Here is a 12,292-nt window from a genome sequence, read left to right as displayed (position 1 = left end):
AAAAGGTGCCGTAAAGCGCGACTGTCGTAAAAGGTGCCGTAAAGCGCGACTGTCGTAAAAGGTGCCGTAAAGCAGAACTGTCGCAAAAGTTGCCGTAAAGCGCGACTGTCGCAAAAGTTGCCGTAAAGCGCGACTGTCGCAAAAGGTGCCGTAAAGCGCGACTGCCGTAAAGCAGAACTGTCGTAAAAGGTGCCGTAAAGCGCGACTGTCGCAAAAGGTGCCGTAAAGCAGAACTGTCGTAAAAGGTGCCGTAAAGCGCGACTGTCGTAAAGCGCGACTGTCGTAAAAGGTGCCGTAAAGCAGGACTGTCGTAAAAGGTGCCGTAAAGCAAAACTGTCGCAAAAGTTGCCGTAAAGCGCGACTGTCGCAAAAGTTGCCGTAAAGCGCGACTGTCGCAAAAGGTGCCGTAAAGCGCGACTGCCGTAAAGCAGAACTGTCGTAAAAGGTGCCGTAAAGCGCGACTGTCGCAAAAGGTGCCGTAAAGCAGAACTGTCGTAAAAGGTGCCGTAAAGCGCGACTGTCGTAAAGCGCGACTGTCGTAAAAGGTGCCGTAAAGCAGGACTGTCGTAAAAGGTGCCGTAAAGCAAAACTGTCTTGAGCCGCAACTGTCGCAAAAGGTGCCGTAAAGCGCGACTGTCGTAAAAGGTGCCGTAAAGCAAAACTGTCTTGAGCCGCGACTGTCGCAAAAAGGTGCCGTAAAGCGCGACTGTCGTAAAATTGCTGTAAATGACTGTCGTAAAAGGGAGTGCCGTTCAGGACACAGGTGTTTAAAGCACTTTAATGGGTGCCCGCCGCCCTGCTCGCCCCGCCCCCCGCCCTCGCGGCCCCGCCCCCCGCCCCTCCCACCGGCCCCGCCTTTGCCATCCCGTTGGTCCCCGCTTTCCCGGCTACCGCGGCCCCGCCCCCCGCGGTTTCGCCATCCTCGCGGCCCCGCCCCTCAATTCCGCCTCTCCGAGCCCGCCCACCGGCACCACCGCGGCCCCCCCCCCCGATCCCGCCGCTTTCCCCCCGCTACCCGCGAGTGCGGCCGCTCCTGCCGCCCCCCCCGCCCCCTTTGCCGACCCAGCGGGGCCGGTGCTGGCCCAAGTCCCGTCGCTGCTGCTGCGTCTTTGCCGTTCCCCGCGGCTCCGGGATCTGCGGTGCCGAGCTCGCCTGGCGCGGCCGCGCTGCGTCCCCAGCGCCCCCTGTGCGCGCTGCCGCGGGCAGCCCTGTTCCGCCCCCCCCCGCCGCCGCCGTTCAAGCACACGCAGCGCACCCCGAGCTGCCCACGGGCCCCGCGGCAGCGCACACGCCCGTGTTTAATCCCGTCCCTGCCGGCGTTCCGGCGCAATCCCCCGGTCCCGGCACGGCACCGCCGGCGCTGGGACCGGGGCGCCCCGGCCCGCCCGGCCGCCCCGTGCCGGCGCCGCTCCTGCCCGCCGGGCCGGCAGCCAGCCCGGCTCCCAGCGGCCGCACGCCGCGCTCCAGCCGCCCGCCCAGCGCACCGCTCGGCACGGGGCCCCCGCGGCAGCCTCCCGCCGCCTCCCGCCACCCCGGGATCATCTCCCGCTGACGAGGCCGCCCCGCCGCCGCCCGTGGCCGCCTTCCCGCTCCTGCTGCCGCCGCTCGGCACCGCGGCGCCGGCCCGAGCCGTGCCGTGCCCCGCCGCAGCCTCCCGCTTCCGAGCTGCTGGATGGCGCGGCTCCGCCGCCTCCTGCAGCCACGGACATCTCGTGGTTCCCGGCCGCAGCCGCAGCCCCGTGCCCCGTTCCCGCAGCTCCGCCGCCTCCGCACCCCCCCCCCCCCCCCCCACCATGGCTGCCCACGCATGCGCAATTGCTACAACCCCCGCGCCCTCATCCAAGCACAGCGCTGCTTTCGGGATCAGCCGCGCGCATGCGCAGTTCCATCTCCACGGCCCCCCCGCCGCAGCTTTGGTTCAGCCTGGTCCCGGTTCCGAGCCGCTGTCCGGCCCCCGCCGCCATCCCTGCGCCGGGGCACGCCGCCCCCGCCGCCATCCCTGCGCCCCGGCACGCCGCCCCCGCCGCCATCCCTGCGCCCCGGCACGCCGCCCCCGCCGCCATCCCTGCGCCGGGGCACGCCGCCCCCGCCGCCATCCCTGCGCCCCGGCACGCCGCCCCCGCCGCCATCCCTGCGCCCCGGCACGCCGCCCCCGCCGCCATCCCTGCGCCCCGGCACGCCGCCCCCGCCGCCCCCGGGTCCGTACACGGCCAGCATTAATCCCAAAATTAGAAAACTCACAAAAATCTTTTGATAATTTTCAACTGGCATGAAGTCAGACACCAGATTTACAAAGAAGAAAGTCTAAATCCTTTAGCTGTGCCTGTGCTATTCAGCCAGCGAGCCGGTGGTCCTAGAACACGGGTGGCTATCCCACCTAATGAGATAAAAGATTTGCGAAAAGCAATAAGGGACGGTGGCATCTGCTCCCCATATTTTAAGCAACTGCTGAAAAGTACCCTGGAAGGACACACACTTACACCAAATGACTGTAAACATCTTGCTAGTATAATTGAGGAGATGCTGGGGATGGGGTGGCACGGGGAGAAATGGGAAGAGAGAGCGGGGCAGGGGTGGGGTGGGATGCGTTGCCATGGGATGCGGTGCCGTGGGATGCGGTGGGATGCGGTGCGATGCGGTGCCGCGGGATGCGGTGGTCCCAGGACCCGCACTCCCGGCCCTACCTGCTCCCGGCGCGTCTCCGGTTGCCACGGGAACGGGGGCGGGATGGGGATGGGGATGGGATCGGAGCCAGCTCAGGGGTGCCCCTGCCCAGCCCCGCACCGCCCCCCCCGGCAGCGGGACCCTGTGTGTCCCCCCAGCCCCGCAAAGCCTCGCCCAAAGAGCGGAATTCTCACTTCAAACTGAATGTTGCATCTTTAATGGCACAGCAGCACTCGTTTGGCACACACGGCAGCCGCGGGCAGTGCCGATTTTAATGTTCAGTGCAAAACCGATCCTTCAGGAAAATCTCGGAAAACCTGGGGAAAGTCACCGGAATGGGAGTGTGGAATTGTTTGTAGGATGAGCATGGAATTGACTCTAGGATGTGTCACTTTGATTTTTTAAGATTTTCTAAGCTTTCTGATGTTTACATTCTTGTAGCAAACTTTCTCACACACTTTCTGTAAATAACTCATTGTTTTGCATTCTTTTATTGAAGAAGAGAAATTGGATGGGCTGTTGGTTTGTGCAGTGTCATTGGAGAGGTGGCACTGTCACCCTCCAATCCACTGTCACTCTTGGAAATCTATAAATGTTGGAGTCAGAAAATAAACTGCCCTTTTCTTCACCTAGAGAGCAGCGGTTTGTGCTCGTGTTGTTTCGTGTCCTATAATGACAAGGATGAGCACAGAATTGTCTCCAGGATGAGCACGGAATTGTCTCCAGGATGAGCATGGAATTGTCTCCAGGATGAGCATGGAATTGTCTCCAGGATGAGCATGGAGTTGTCTCCAGGATGAGCTGCACTTCCAGGAACATGCCAAGGGTGGTGTGGAAGCCGCAGCTGCTCGGGGAATGGGAGGTAAAGAACCATTCCAGGGGCTCAGGCACTCATTAAACCATGTAGAAAAAATGGGAAGATTGGTCCTCAAACACTCCCACCTTGGCAAACCCAGCCTGGAGCAGCTTTATTTTCCACCACGAGCAGGAACTCCTCTGTGCTTTTCCCACCCAGCTGAGTTGTAAAATGCAAAGTGGTGTGTGTTTATAAAAGGAACCATCTCTACAAAGTTCTGTGTGTTTATAAAAGGAACCATCTCTAAACACTGCCAGTGACAGGGGCTGGCCCAGAACCTGCTCTGCAGGCCCTGACTGAGGAGCAGAATGTGCCAGGCCTTGCTTCAGTGCCTGCAGATGGGGTTTGGGGAGCCCTGGTGCCAGTGCTGCCCAGTTTGGACCATTGGTACACTGAATTATTGACACTATTTCAAACCCACAAACAGAGGTGGAGCTGACAGCCCCACGAGGTGAGTGCTCTGTGTCACTGGGATTTACAACCAGGGCTGACAGCACAAAATGAGGGAAAAGTGGAGGCAAAGTCCAAAGTCTTCTCTGAAGCTGCCCAAGGTTCATTCCCAGTTCCCCAGGCAGCTGCTGGACTCGGAGATCTGCCCTAAAAATAGGCAGTGATCTGCAGCTAAACTGCCAATTTTCTCTCATTTCAGTTCCAGTCAGAGCCAGGAGCGCACTCCTCACTTGTTTGCACAGAGGATGCAGCTCTGAGCAGCCCAGCAGCGACAGAAATCCTTCTGTACCCTCCTAATTCTGCATTTCTGGCTGCCAGGTACCATGCATGGCTGTACCACACTGATTTTGGGGCAAGGGGATGCACCCAAGGCCTGGCTGCACCTCCGGGAGCAGCAGATCCTGCTGAAGGCCTCCTCTCCTCTCTTCACCATCCACGAGTCACTCTGCAGGCTCAGAGCTTTAACACTGACACAAAACCCTGCCCCAAAACCTCCCTTTAGTGCTGAATCCTCAAAGGCAGCACCAGAACCTCCCTTCAGTGCTGAATTCCTCAATTCCCAAAGGCAGCACCAAAACCTCCCTTTAGTGCTTTTAGTGCTGAACTCCTGAATTCCCAAGGGCAGCACCAGAACCTCCCTTTAGTGCTGAATTCCTAAAGGCAGTACCAAAACCTCCCTTTAGGCCTGAGTTCCTCAATCCCCAAAGGCAGCACCAAAACCTCCCTCTAGTGCTGAATTCCTGAATTCAGGAGGAGCAGGACGAGGCCATGGGGTGAGCTCCCTTCCCTGCTGTACGATGAGGCCATGGGGTGAGCTCCTTTTCCTGCTAAAGGAAGAGGATGAGACCATGGGGTGAGCTCCTTTCCCTGCTGAAGGAGGAGTCCATGGGGTGAGCTCCTTTCCCTGCTGAAGGAGGAGTCCATGGGGTGAGCTCCTTTCCCTGCTGAAGGAAGAGGATGAGACCATGGGGTGAGCTCCTTTCCCTGCTGAAGGAGCAGGACAAGGCCATGGGGTGAGCTCCTTTTCTTGATGGAGGAGGAGTCCATGGGGTGAGCTCCTTTCCCTGCTGGAGGAGGATGAGGATGAGGCCACGGTGTCTCTCAGACCAAGGTCCCGTTTTTGCTGTCGTACTTGAGCCTGGCCCTGGGGAAGTTGAGGGTGGCGTACTCGGTGGCCTGGTGCTGCTGCAGGCTCCTCACCTCGGCAGCTGAGCGCTGCTGGGACCTGCACAGCACCTGGATGTCGGCGTAGTGGATGCTCTCCTCCTGCTGGACGCCCCTTCTGCTCACCGTGGCATACACTGGCACATCTGGGACATCCTCATACGTGGGGACTGCTGATGTGACAGCCTGGGCAGAAAAGGATAAAATAGGTGAGTTTTCCCAGAATTGGTCTGAGAGACTCTTACAAAGAATAATTTCAGCATAACAAATATTTAAAAAAAAAAATTGGCTTAACTCCTGTCGTGGTTTGATGCTGGTGCAATGCCAGAAAAAAATTCTGTCCAAAAATGTATTTAGTTAAAAACAATCTTGCTTTCAACTTTCAGTAGTCAATATCTTCTGGTTTAAATTGATAACTAGATATGGTTGATTCATATTGGGTTTCATGTTTGCATGGCATTTTACCTGAGCTACAACCTGTTATGGACTTGAACTTCGGTTTAAGCTGAAAGCAAGAGTCCCAGACTGTAGAAAAAAATTCTGTCCAAAAAACTCAACAAAAACTTAACTTCTTTTTTAAACTAGAACACCTCCTTCATAAGGAAAAGAGATTTCTCCTTTGAAATGAATAGGAGAAATCCATCACACCTGAGATAACTCAGCTACCCCAAACAGCATCAAATCAGCAGGATGGCTTCTGAGGCGGTGTTGGAAACAGAAAAAGGTTTAATAAAAGGCAAAATAACAAAGCTCTTACAGAGAAAAACAAAGCCAAGGATGAGAGGTTCCTGCTCCTGCTAAAACACCTCACTAAAGGGATTATTTCCTTTGTTCTCTTCCTTTTCTAGTGAATTACCTAGGCTGGACCTCTTGGTCTCTAATTGGGTAGCCCCAGGTGTGAGGTGAAATCCCAAAGCTCCTGTGAGGTGTTTCTGTACCAAATTGGGTACAATTTGGACCTCTTGGCCTCTGTCCTCAGCCCCAGGTTTGGGGTGAACTCCCAAAGGTCCTGTGAGGTGTCTTTCTACTTAATTTGGGAGAGAAACTTCTGGGCTTTTTGTCTTTTTAAGCAGACAAAGAATAATCAACAGGGGGCACATTCCTACAGACAAGGGGCAAAAAATGTGGGAGAAGCCATGGGCAGTGTGCCCAGGTTAGAGGCTGCACAGCAGGAGAGGATTCTTGGCTCTGGGTTCTGCCCTGTGTCCCCCCAGCCCAGGGCAGCTCTGTCTCCCCAACCCACACTCAGGAAAACCCTCTGGAAAGTTGTTTACCTTGCTGCCAGGCTGCTGCCCCTCCTGCCTCACCTTAGCTCCTGCAAAAGAAACACCAGGTTAAGGGTGTTCCACCTTGTTGTTCCACCTTGGGGTGCAGCAGTGCTGGGTGGGCTCTCCCCTGGGCACAAATCACATTTCCACCTCATCCGACTCCCTCAGCCCCGATGCTGCCCAAGAAGAAAGCCTGGGCTTGTTTCTTTGGGGAAAATGAGGCTTCCCAGGATGGCAGCACACTGTGGACCACAGAGTTCTTGGCAGAAGCCCCAGCCCCAGCACAGAGAGCTCCTTGTCAGGCCCTCAGAGGAGTCAGAGCCACTTTTAACTTTGTCATTTCCTCTGCTGCCTGGCAAACATGTTCTGCCCAGCAGGGTCCAAAGGCCACAGGACACAGCTTGAGGAATGCCCTTGATTCTGGCAGTGCTGTCAGACAGATGTTTGCAGCCTCTGCCCTGCTGGAGAGCTCTCCAAAGCTGCTGGAACTCCCAGCCTGAGAGGATTCTCCATGGCAGCACCCAGGCCCTGCTGCCTCCCCTCTCCCTGTGCCAAGGCCAGGCTGACTTGGTTGTTCTAAAGGCACTGCTGAAGTCCCTTCCCTCCCCATCACCCTCCTTGCTTCAGGATTTAAGGAAATTCTGCCTCAAACTCCTCCTGAGGAAGGTTAAGTGCAGAAGGGGATGTCCCCTCTCAGGGGCTCTGTCACTCCAAACATTGTCACACATCCTTACCTTGCTTTGCTTTCTTCCTTTTGAAAGGTGAAGGACACTTCCTGAAATCAGAGAGACACATCAGAGAGACACAGCCCTGCACATCCCAAACCTCTGCCCCCCAAAGCAGCCCAGACCCCACCTGGGTACCAGGGAGTGGCACAGACCCCAGGAGAGCCGGCCAGGAGCCCCAGTGACCCAAAGGGAAGGTGTCCAAAGGGGATGGGATGTGTTTCCTCCTGCTGGGGCACACCCACACCCCCCCAGCCACCCCAGCTCTCCCTCCTGCCCCTCCTGCCCCAGCAGCATCCCCAGGAATGGGAGCTCCTCTCCCTGGAGCTTTGCATTTCTCCATTTTCCTCCATTCCTGATCTCAGCTCCGAGGCACGGGCTGCAGGGCACCATCCCAGCTGGCACCAACCCCTCCTTTTGGGGCCACCAACCCCTCCCTTTTGGGGCCACCAACCTCTCCTTTTGGGGGCTGTCACAGACACATTTTATGAAAAATCCTTTTGCTGGGATCTTTTTTCCTGAGGAGCTGAGAGGCCTCAGGAACAAATTGTAACCAATGGTTATCTGCTGCTGTGGAATGCAACAGGTGCATCTGGGATTGGGCTCATGTGGTTGTTTCTAACTAATGGCCAATCACAGCCCAGCTGGCTCAGACTCTCTGGTCAGTCACAAGATTTTATTATCATTCCATTCCTTTCTATTCCTTGCCAGCCTTCTGATGAAATCCTTTCTTCTATTCTTTTAGTATAGTTTTAATATATCATTTTCTTTTAATATAATATATATCATAAAATAATAAATCAGCCTTCTGAAACATGGAGTCAAGATTCTCATCTCTTCCCTCATCCTGGGACCCTCAAACACCACCACAGGGGTCACCATCCCCTCCATTTGGGATTACCATCCCCTCCTTTTGGGGGCACCAGCCCCTCCTTTTGGGGTCAGCTGCTCTGGCAGCCCCTGTCCCCCTCTGGGACAGGTGGACAAAGGAAATGGCAGCTCAGAGGGCTGGGGAGTAGGTGCCAGCCCTGGTGTGGCCCCTCCTGCACACACAGGGAGCTGAGGGGCTGGATGGGGCTCCGGGGAAGGAATGCTGTGTGTGCCCCTGGGCAGCACAGGCTGTGCAGCCATGCCCTGGCACTGCAGAGGGAAAACAAAACTCCCTGGGAATGCAGGCAGGGAGTCTGGAATGGCCAGGAATGATTAACCAGGACTGGGCAGGCACGGGCAGCTTTGGGCAGGGCAGGGTGGCCGAGGCTCCAGCGCTGCCACAAGGGCACCTCCAGCCCTTCACAGGCAAAATTCGGGGGGTTCTCCCCAGGAATTTGGGCTTTGACTCACAGCAGCCCCTTTGTGGGGCTCTCCCAGCCTCCTCCTCCTCCTCCCCTGCCTGCAGTGTCCCCTCCTTGCCCAGCTTGTGTGGCAGAGCACTTCCCTTGCTGCCAGCACTCAGGTGGGAGGATTTCACCAAACCAGCACCTTTTGGGACACTTCCCTTCCTGTCAGCACCCAGGTGTGAGGATTTCACCAAACCAGCACCTTTTGGGACACTTCCCTTCCTGTCAGCACCCAGGTGTGAGGATTTCACCAAACCAGCACCTTTTGGGGCACTTTTCTTCCTGCCAGCACCCAGACAAGGAGGATTTCAGCAGAGCAGCAGCGTCCCTGCCCTCTGTGGGGCAGGCAGGGGCTGGGCTGGCATTCCAGGCTGTTCCCTCAGTGCAGGGAGCACTGCAGGCAGTGTGTGGGCTGCAGCTATTCCTGTCTGCAGGACAATCACAGCCAGGCATCTCCCCAGGAATGGGGACACGTGTGGCAGGGGAAATGGGAGCAGGGAAACCTCTCCCCTCCCCTCCCAGGCGGGCCAGGCCGCTGGAACTCCCAGCCTGAGAGGATTCTCCAGGGCAGCACCCAGGCCCTGCTGCCTCCCCTCTCCCTGTGCCAAGGCCAGGCTGATCCCTGCCCCTCACAATCCTGGGGCCTGGATTTGGGCAGCTTGCCCTGTCTGTGCCACTTTAGTGCCACTTTAAAGGTCAGAGCCTGGGTCTGCCCTGCATGGGGCAGAGGAGTCCAGACCCGAGGGCACAATTCCTTCATCAATGACTCCCCAGACAGAATCGATTTGCTGTGATCAATTTTCTTTCCAGACCTCAGAGTGTGCCCCAGGCATGCCCTAATGGAGCCCTTGCCTGCTGATGCCCCGGGTGCCTCATGTGAAATGAAAAATGGGAATTTTGGTGGGTTACCACCTTTCCACCTCCCACCTTCAACTCCTGTTCTGAAATCCCAAACTCCTCAAGGCTCAGGGCTTGGAAGAACCTCGCTGTCCTCAGCTCCCGAGCCTTCCTCCACTAGGTGATGCTGTGCCTCTTGGAATTGTTAAAAACTGGATTAATTTCTTGCACTTTTGTCTGAAATTCATGGCTCTTCCCCCGGCAGAGCTGAAATTATTCCCACTTGGCAGGGAGTGCTGTCCTTTCTCTGAGAGCAGGAGGTGCAGGGCACAGCAGGAGCCGGGGGGGATTAAAGTGCCACCCTCCCAGTGAGAGAGAGCCACAGCACCTCAGAAACGTGCCCAGGATTTCCCGAGCAGAAACACAAAGCACTGGAATGCTCTTCCCAGGGAGGTGCTGGAATCACCATCTCTGGATGTGTTTAAAAACAGAATGGGCATGGCGCTGGGTCAGGTGTGAGGGCACAGGTTGGGCTCGATGATCTTGGAGGTCTCTTCCAACCTCATCATTCTGGGATTCTGTGAAATAAACCCCAGACAGACGCGGGCAGGGAGAGGGGCTGGGATGGGTGAGGGCAGGACGGGGTGGCTGAACCCCCCTTTGTCCCAGGGACCCCTCAAAGGGGACACCTTGTGGGGGCTCTGGTTGAGGAGAGCGATTTGACGAGAGCGATTTGGGATTTCCCAGCTCCTTCCCAGCCCTGAGCTGCCGCTCCCGTCTGGGCTGAGATGTGACAAAAACCCCCTGGTGCCCTTGTCCCTGTGCCCGGGCACCTGCACAGCCCTGCTGCCGTGCCCACCTGTCCGTGCAGGGCAGGTGCAGGGCTGGGAGCCCTGGGCAGCCCAAAGAGCCCTGGGCAGCCCAGCACAGGGGCACAGAGCCCTGCCCAGCCCTGGGCACCCCAGCACAGGGGCTCAGAGCCCTGGGCACCCCAGCACAGGGGCACAGAACCCTGGGCACCCCAGCACAGGGGCACAGAGCCCTGCCCAGCCCTGGGCACCCCAGCACAGGGGCACAGAACCCTGGGCACCCCAGCACAGGGGCACAGAACCCTGGGCACCCCAGCACAGGGGCTCAGAGCCCTGCCCAGCCCTGGGCACCCCAGCACAGGGGCACAGAGCCCTGCCCAGCCCTGGGCACCCCAGCACAGGGGCACAGAGCCCTGGGCACCCCAGCACAGGGGCACAGAGCCCTGCCCAGCCCTGGGCACCCCAGCACAGGGGCACAGAGCCCTGGGCACCCCAGCACAGGGGCACAGAGCCCTGGGCACCCCAGCACAGGGGCTCAGAGCCCTGGGCACCCCAGCACAGGGGCACAGAGCCCTGACCAGCCCAGCACAAGGGTGCAAATCTCCCGAATCCTGCCGGTGCCCAGTTCCCTGTGCCCGATGCCAGTGCCCACGGTGCCCGGTTCCCGGTCCCCTGTGCCCGGTTCCCTGTGCCCGATGCCAGTGCCCGTTGTTCGTTGCCCGGTTCCCGGTGCCGGTGCCCGGTTCCCGTTCCCGATTCCCGGTGCCCGGTTCCCGTTCCCAATGCCCGGTTCCCGTTCCCGATTCCCGGTGCCTGGTGCCGGTTCCCTGTGCCCGGTGCCCGGTTCCCGATTCCCGGTTCCCGTTCCCGATTCCCGGTGCCCGGTTCCCGTTCCCGATTCCCGATTCCCGTTTCCCGTTCCCGATTCCCGGTGCCCGGTTCCCGTTCCCAATGCCCGGTTCCCGTTCCCGATTCCCGGTGCCCGGTTCCCGTTCCCGATTCCCGGTTCCCGTTCCCGATTCCCGGTGCCCGGTGCCCGCCCCGCACTCACCAGCGCCGGCCGCAGCCGCACAGGTTGCCCATGGCGCTCCCCGGTTCCCCGCCGAGCCCGAGCGCTCCCCGGGCAGGCTGAGCTCGTATTTCCTGGTTCCTGCTCGGGCCCGGCTCTCAGGGAGTGTCCCCGGTGTCGGGTTTCGGAGCTGGCCCCGTGTGCCATCTACCGGAGCCCCGGCGGGACGGGGAGCGTCCCCGGGCTGAGCCGGCCCTGCGGCTCCAGCTCGGCTCTGTCCCTGCCCAGGGTGAGCCCCTGGACTCAGCCAAGCCCCCAGCTGCCCGTTTATTCCAGTTTATTAAGTTTATTCCAGTCCACATCTGGTTTACCATTGTGAAAAATGCATGTTTTACCTCAGGGGTCAGGGCAGGAGGTCGGGCACTGGGGGCACCTGCTCTGCACTCAGTGCCCTCACTGTGCCCCCTGAGCCTGCTGGTTTGCCCAGTGTCATTGGAGAGGTGGCACTGTCACCCTCCAATCCACTGTCAATTTAGGGAACTATAAATGTTAGAGTCAGAAATAAAACTCCCTTTTCTTCACTTTGAGAGCAGTGGTGTGTGCTCGTGTTCTTTTGTGCCCGATAACAACACACAGCAAAGCCTGCAGCTGCCCAGGAGTGGCAGAAGGAGAAGGATTCTGCTTTGGAAGGGTCACAGCTGGCTCTGGGTGAGCAGCACTGTGCCCTGCCTTGCTCTGACACTGCTTGGGGCTGGAGAAACACCACAGAATTCAGGATTGGATCTGTGCAGACAGCTGGGATTCCGCGTTCTGCAGAGCCCAGGTGTTCCCAGGAGCCTGTCCCTGCCTGGGAAGTGCAGACTCTGTGTCTCTGGCCTTGCCACAGACGCTGTTGTTTTAATGAGCCAGCGTCTGTTGTGATTCCCGGGATAACTCGGCCTTTGTTGCTTTGTGGGGAAGGAGCAAAAAAAACCGGCTGGGAGCCTGTTCCCATCAGCCTCTCCCACAAACACTGGAGCTGCCGCTTCGAGCTCCACCAGAGAAACAGAAAAGCATCACAAACACTGGCGGGGACGGCAGCTCTTGGCTGCCACCCCACATTCCCTGTCTGCAGGGACGGCCCCGGGCACTGCCAGCCCTGTCCTGCACGGTGACACTGCTGTGACACCGGGC

At 58.4% G+C, this 12,292-nt stretch overlaps 1 protein-coding gene across 1 annotated transcript; it reads right to left on the bottom strand.

Annotated features, from left to right (window-relative positions):
• Window positions 1-3,136: 3,136 nt before the first annotated feature.
• C22H11orf52 (chromosome 22 C11orf52 homolog) lies at window positions 3,137-11,212 on the bottom strand. The gene is made up of 4 exons (XM_054517097.1): window positions 11,162-11,212; window positions 7,137-7,177; window positions 6,409-6,449; window positions 3,137-5,320 (listed from the first exon to the last, which is right to left on the bottom strand). The coding sequence occupies exons 1-4, from the start codon at window positions 11,191-11,193 to the stop codon at window positions 5,072-5,074; spliced, it is 363 nt and encodes a 120-aa protein (XP_054373072.1). The 5' UTR covers window positions 11,194-11,212; the 3' UTR covers window positions 3,137-5,071.
• Between the last annotated feature and the right edge of the window lie 1,080 nt (window positions 11,213-12,292).

Source organism: Molothrus ater, chromosome 22 (genome assembly GCF_012460135.2).
Source record: "Molothrus ater isolate BHLD 08-10-18 breed brown headed cowbird chromosome 22, BPBGC_Mater_1.1, whole genome shotgun sequence".
Taxonomy (NCBI): domain Eukaryota; kingdom Metazoa; phylum Chordata; class Aves; order Passeriformes; family Icteridae; genus Molothrus; species Molothrus ater.
The sequence above is the reverse complement of the archived record's forward strand: the minus strand, read 5'-3'. Positions and strand labels throughout refer to the sequence as shown.

Bases quoted from the DNA above. Each gene is read 5' to 3' on its own strand.
- C22H11orf52 (XM_054517097.1), bottom strand. From the start codon at position 11,193: ATGGGCAACCTGTGCGGCTGCGGCCGGCGCTG. The intron at 6,450-7,136 runs GTAAGGATGTGT...TTTCTTTTGCAG, and splicing joins AAGGAAGAAAGCAAAGCAAG to GAGCTAAGGTGAGGCAGGAG. The intron at 5,321-6,408 runs GTAAACAACTTT...TTTTCTGCCCAG, and splicing joins GGCAGCAGCCTGGCAGCAAG to GCTGTCACATCAGCAGTCCC.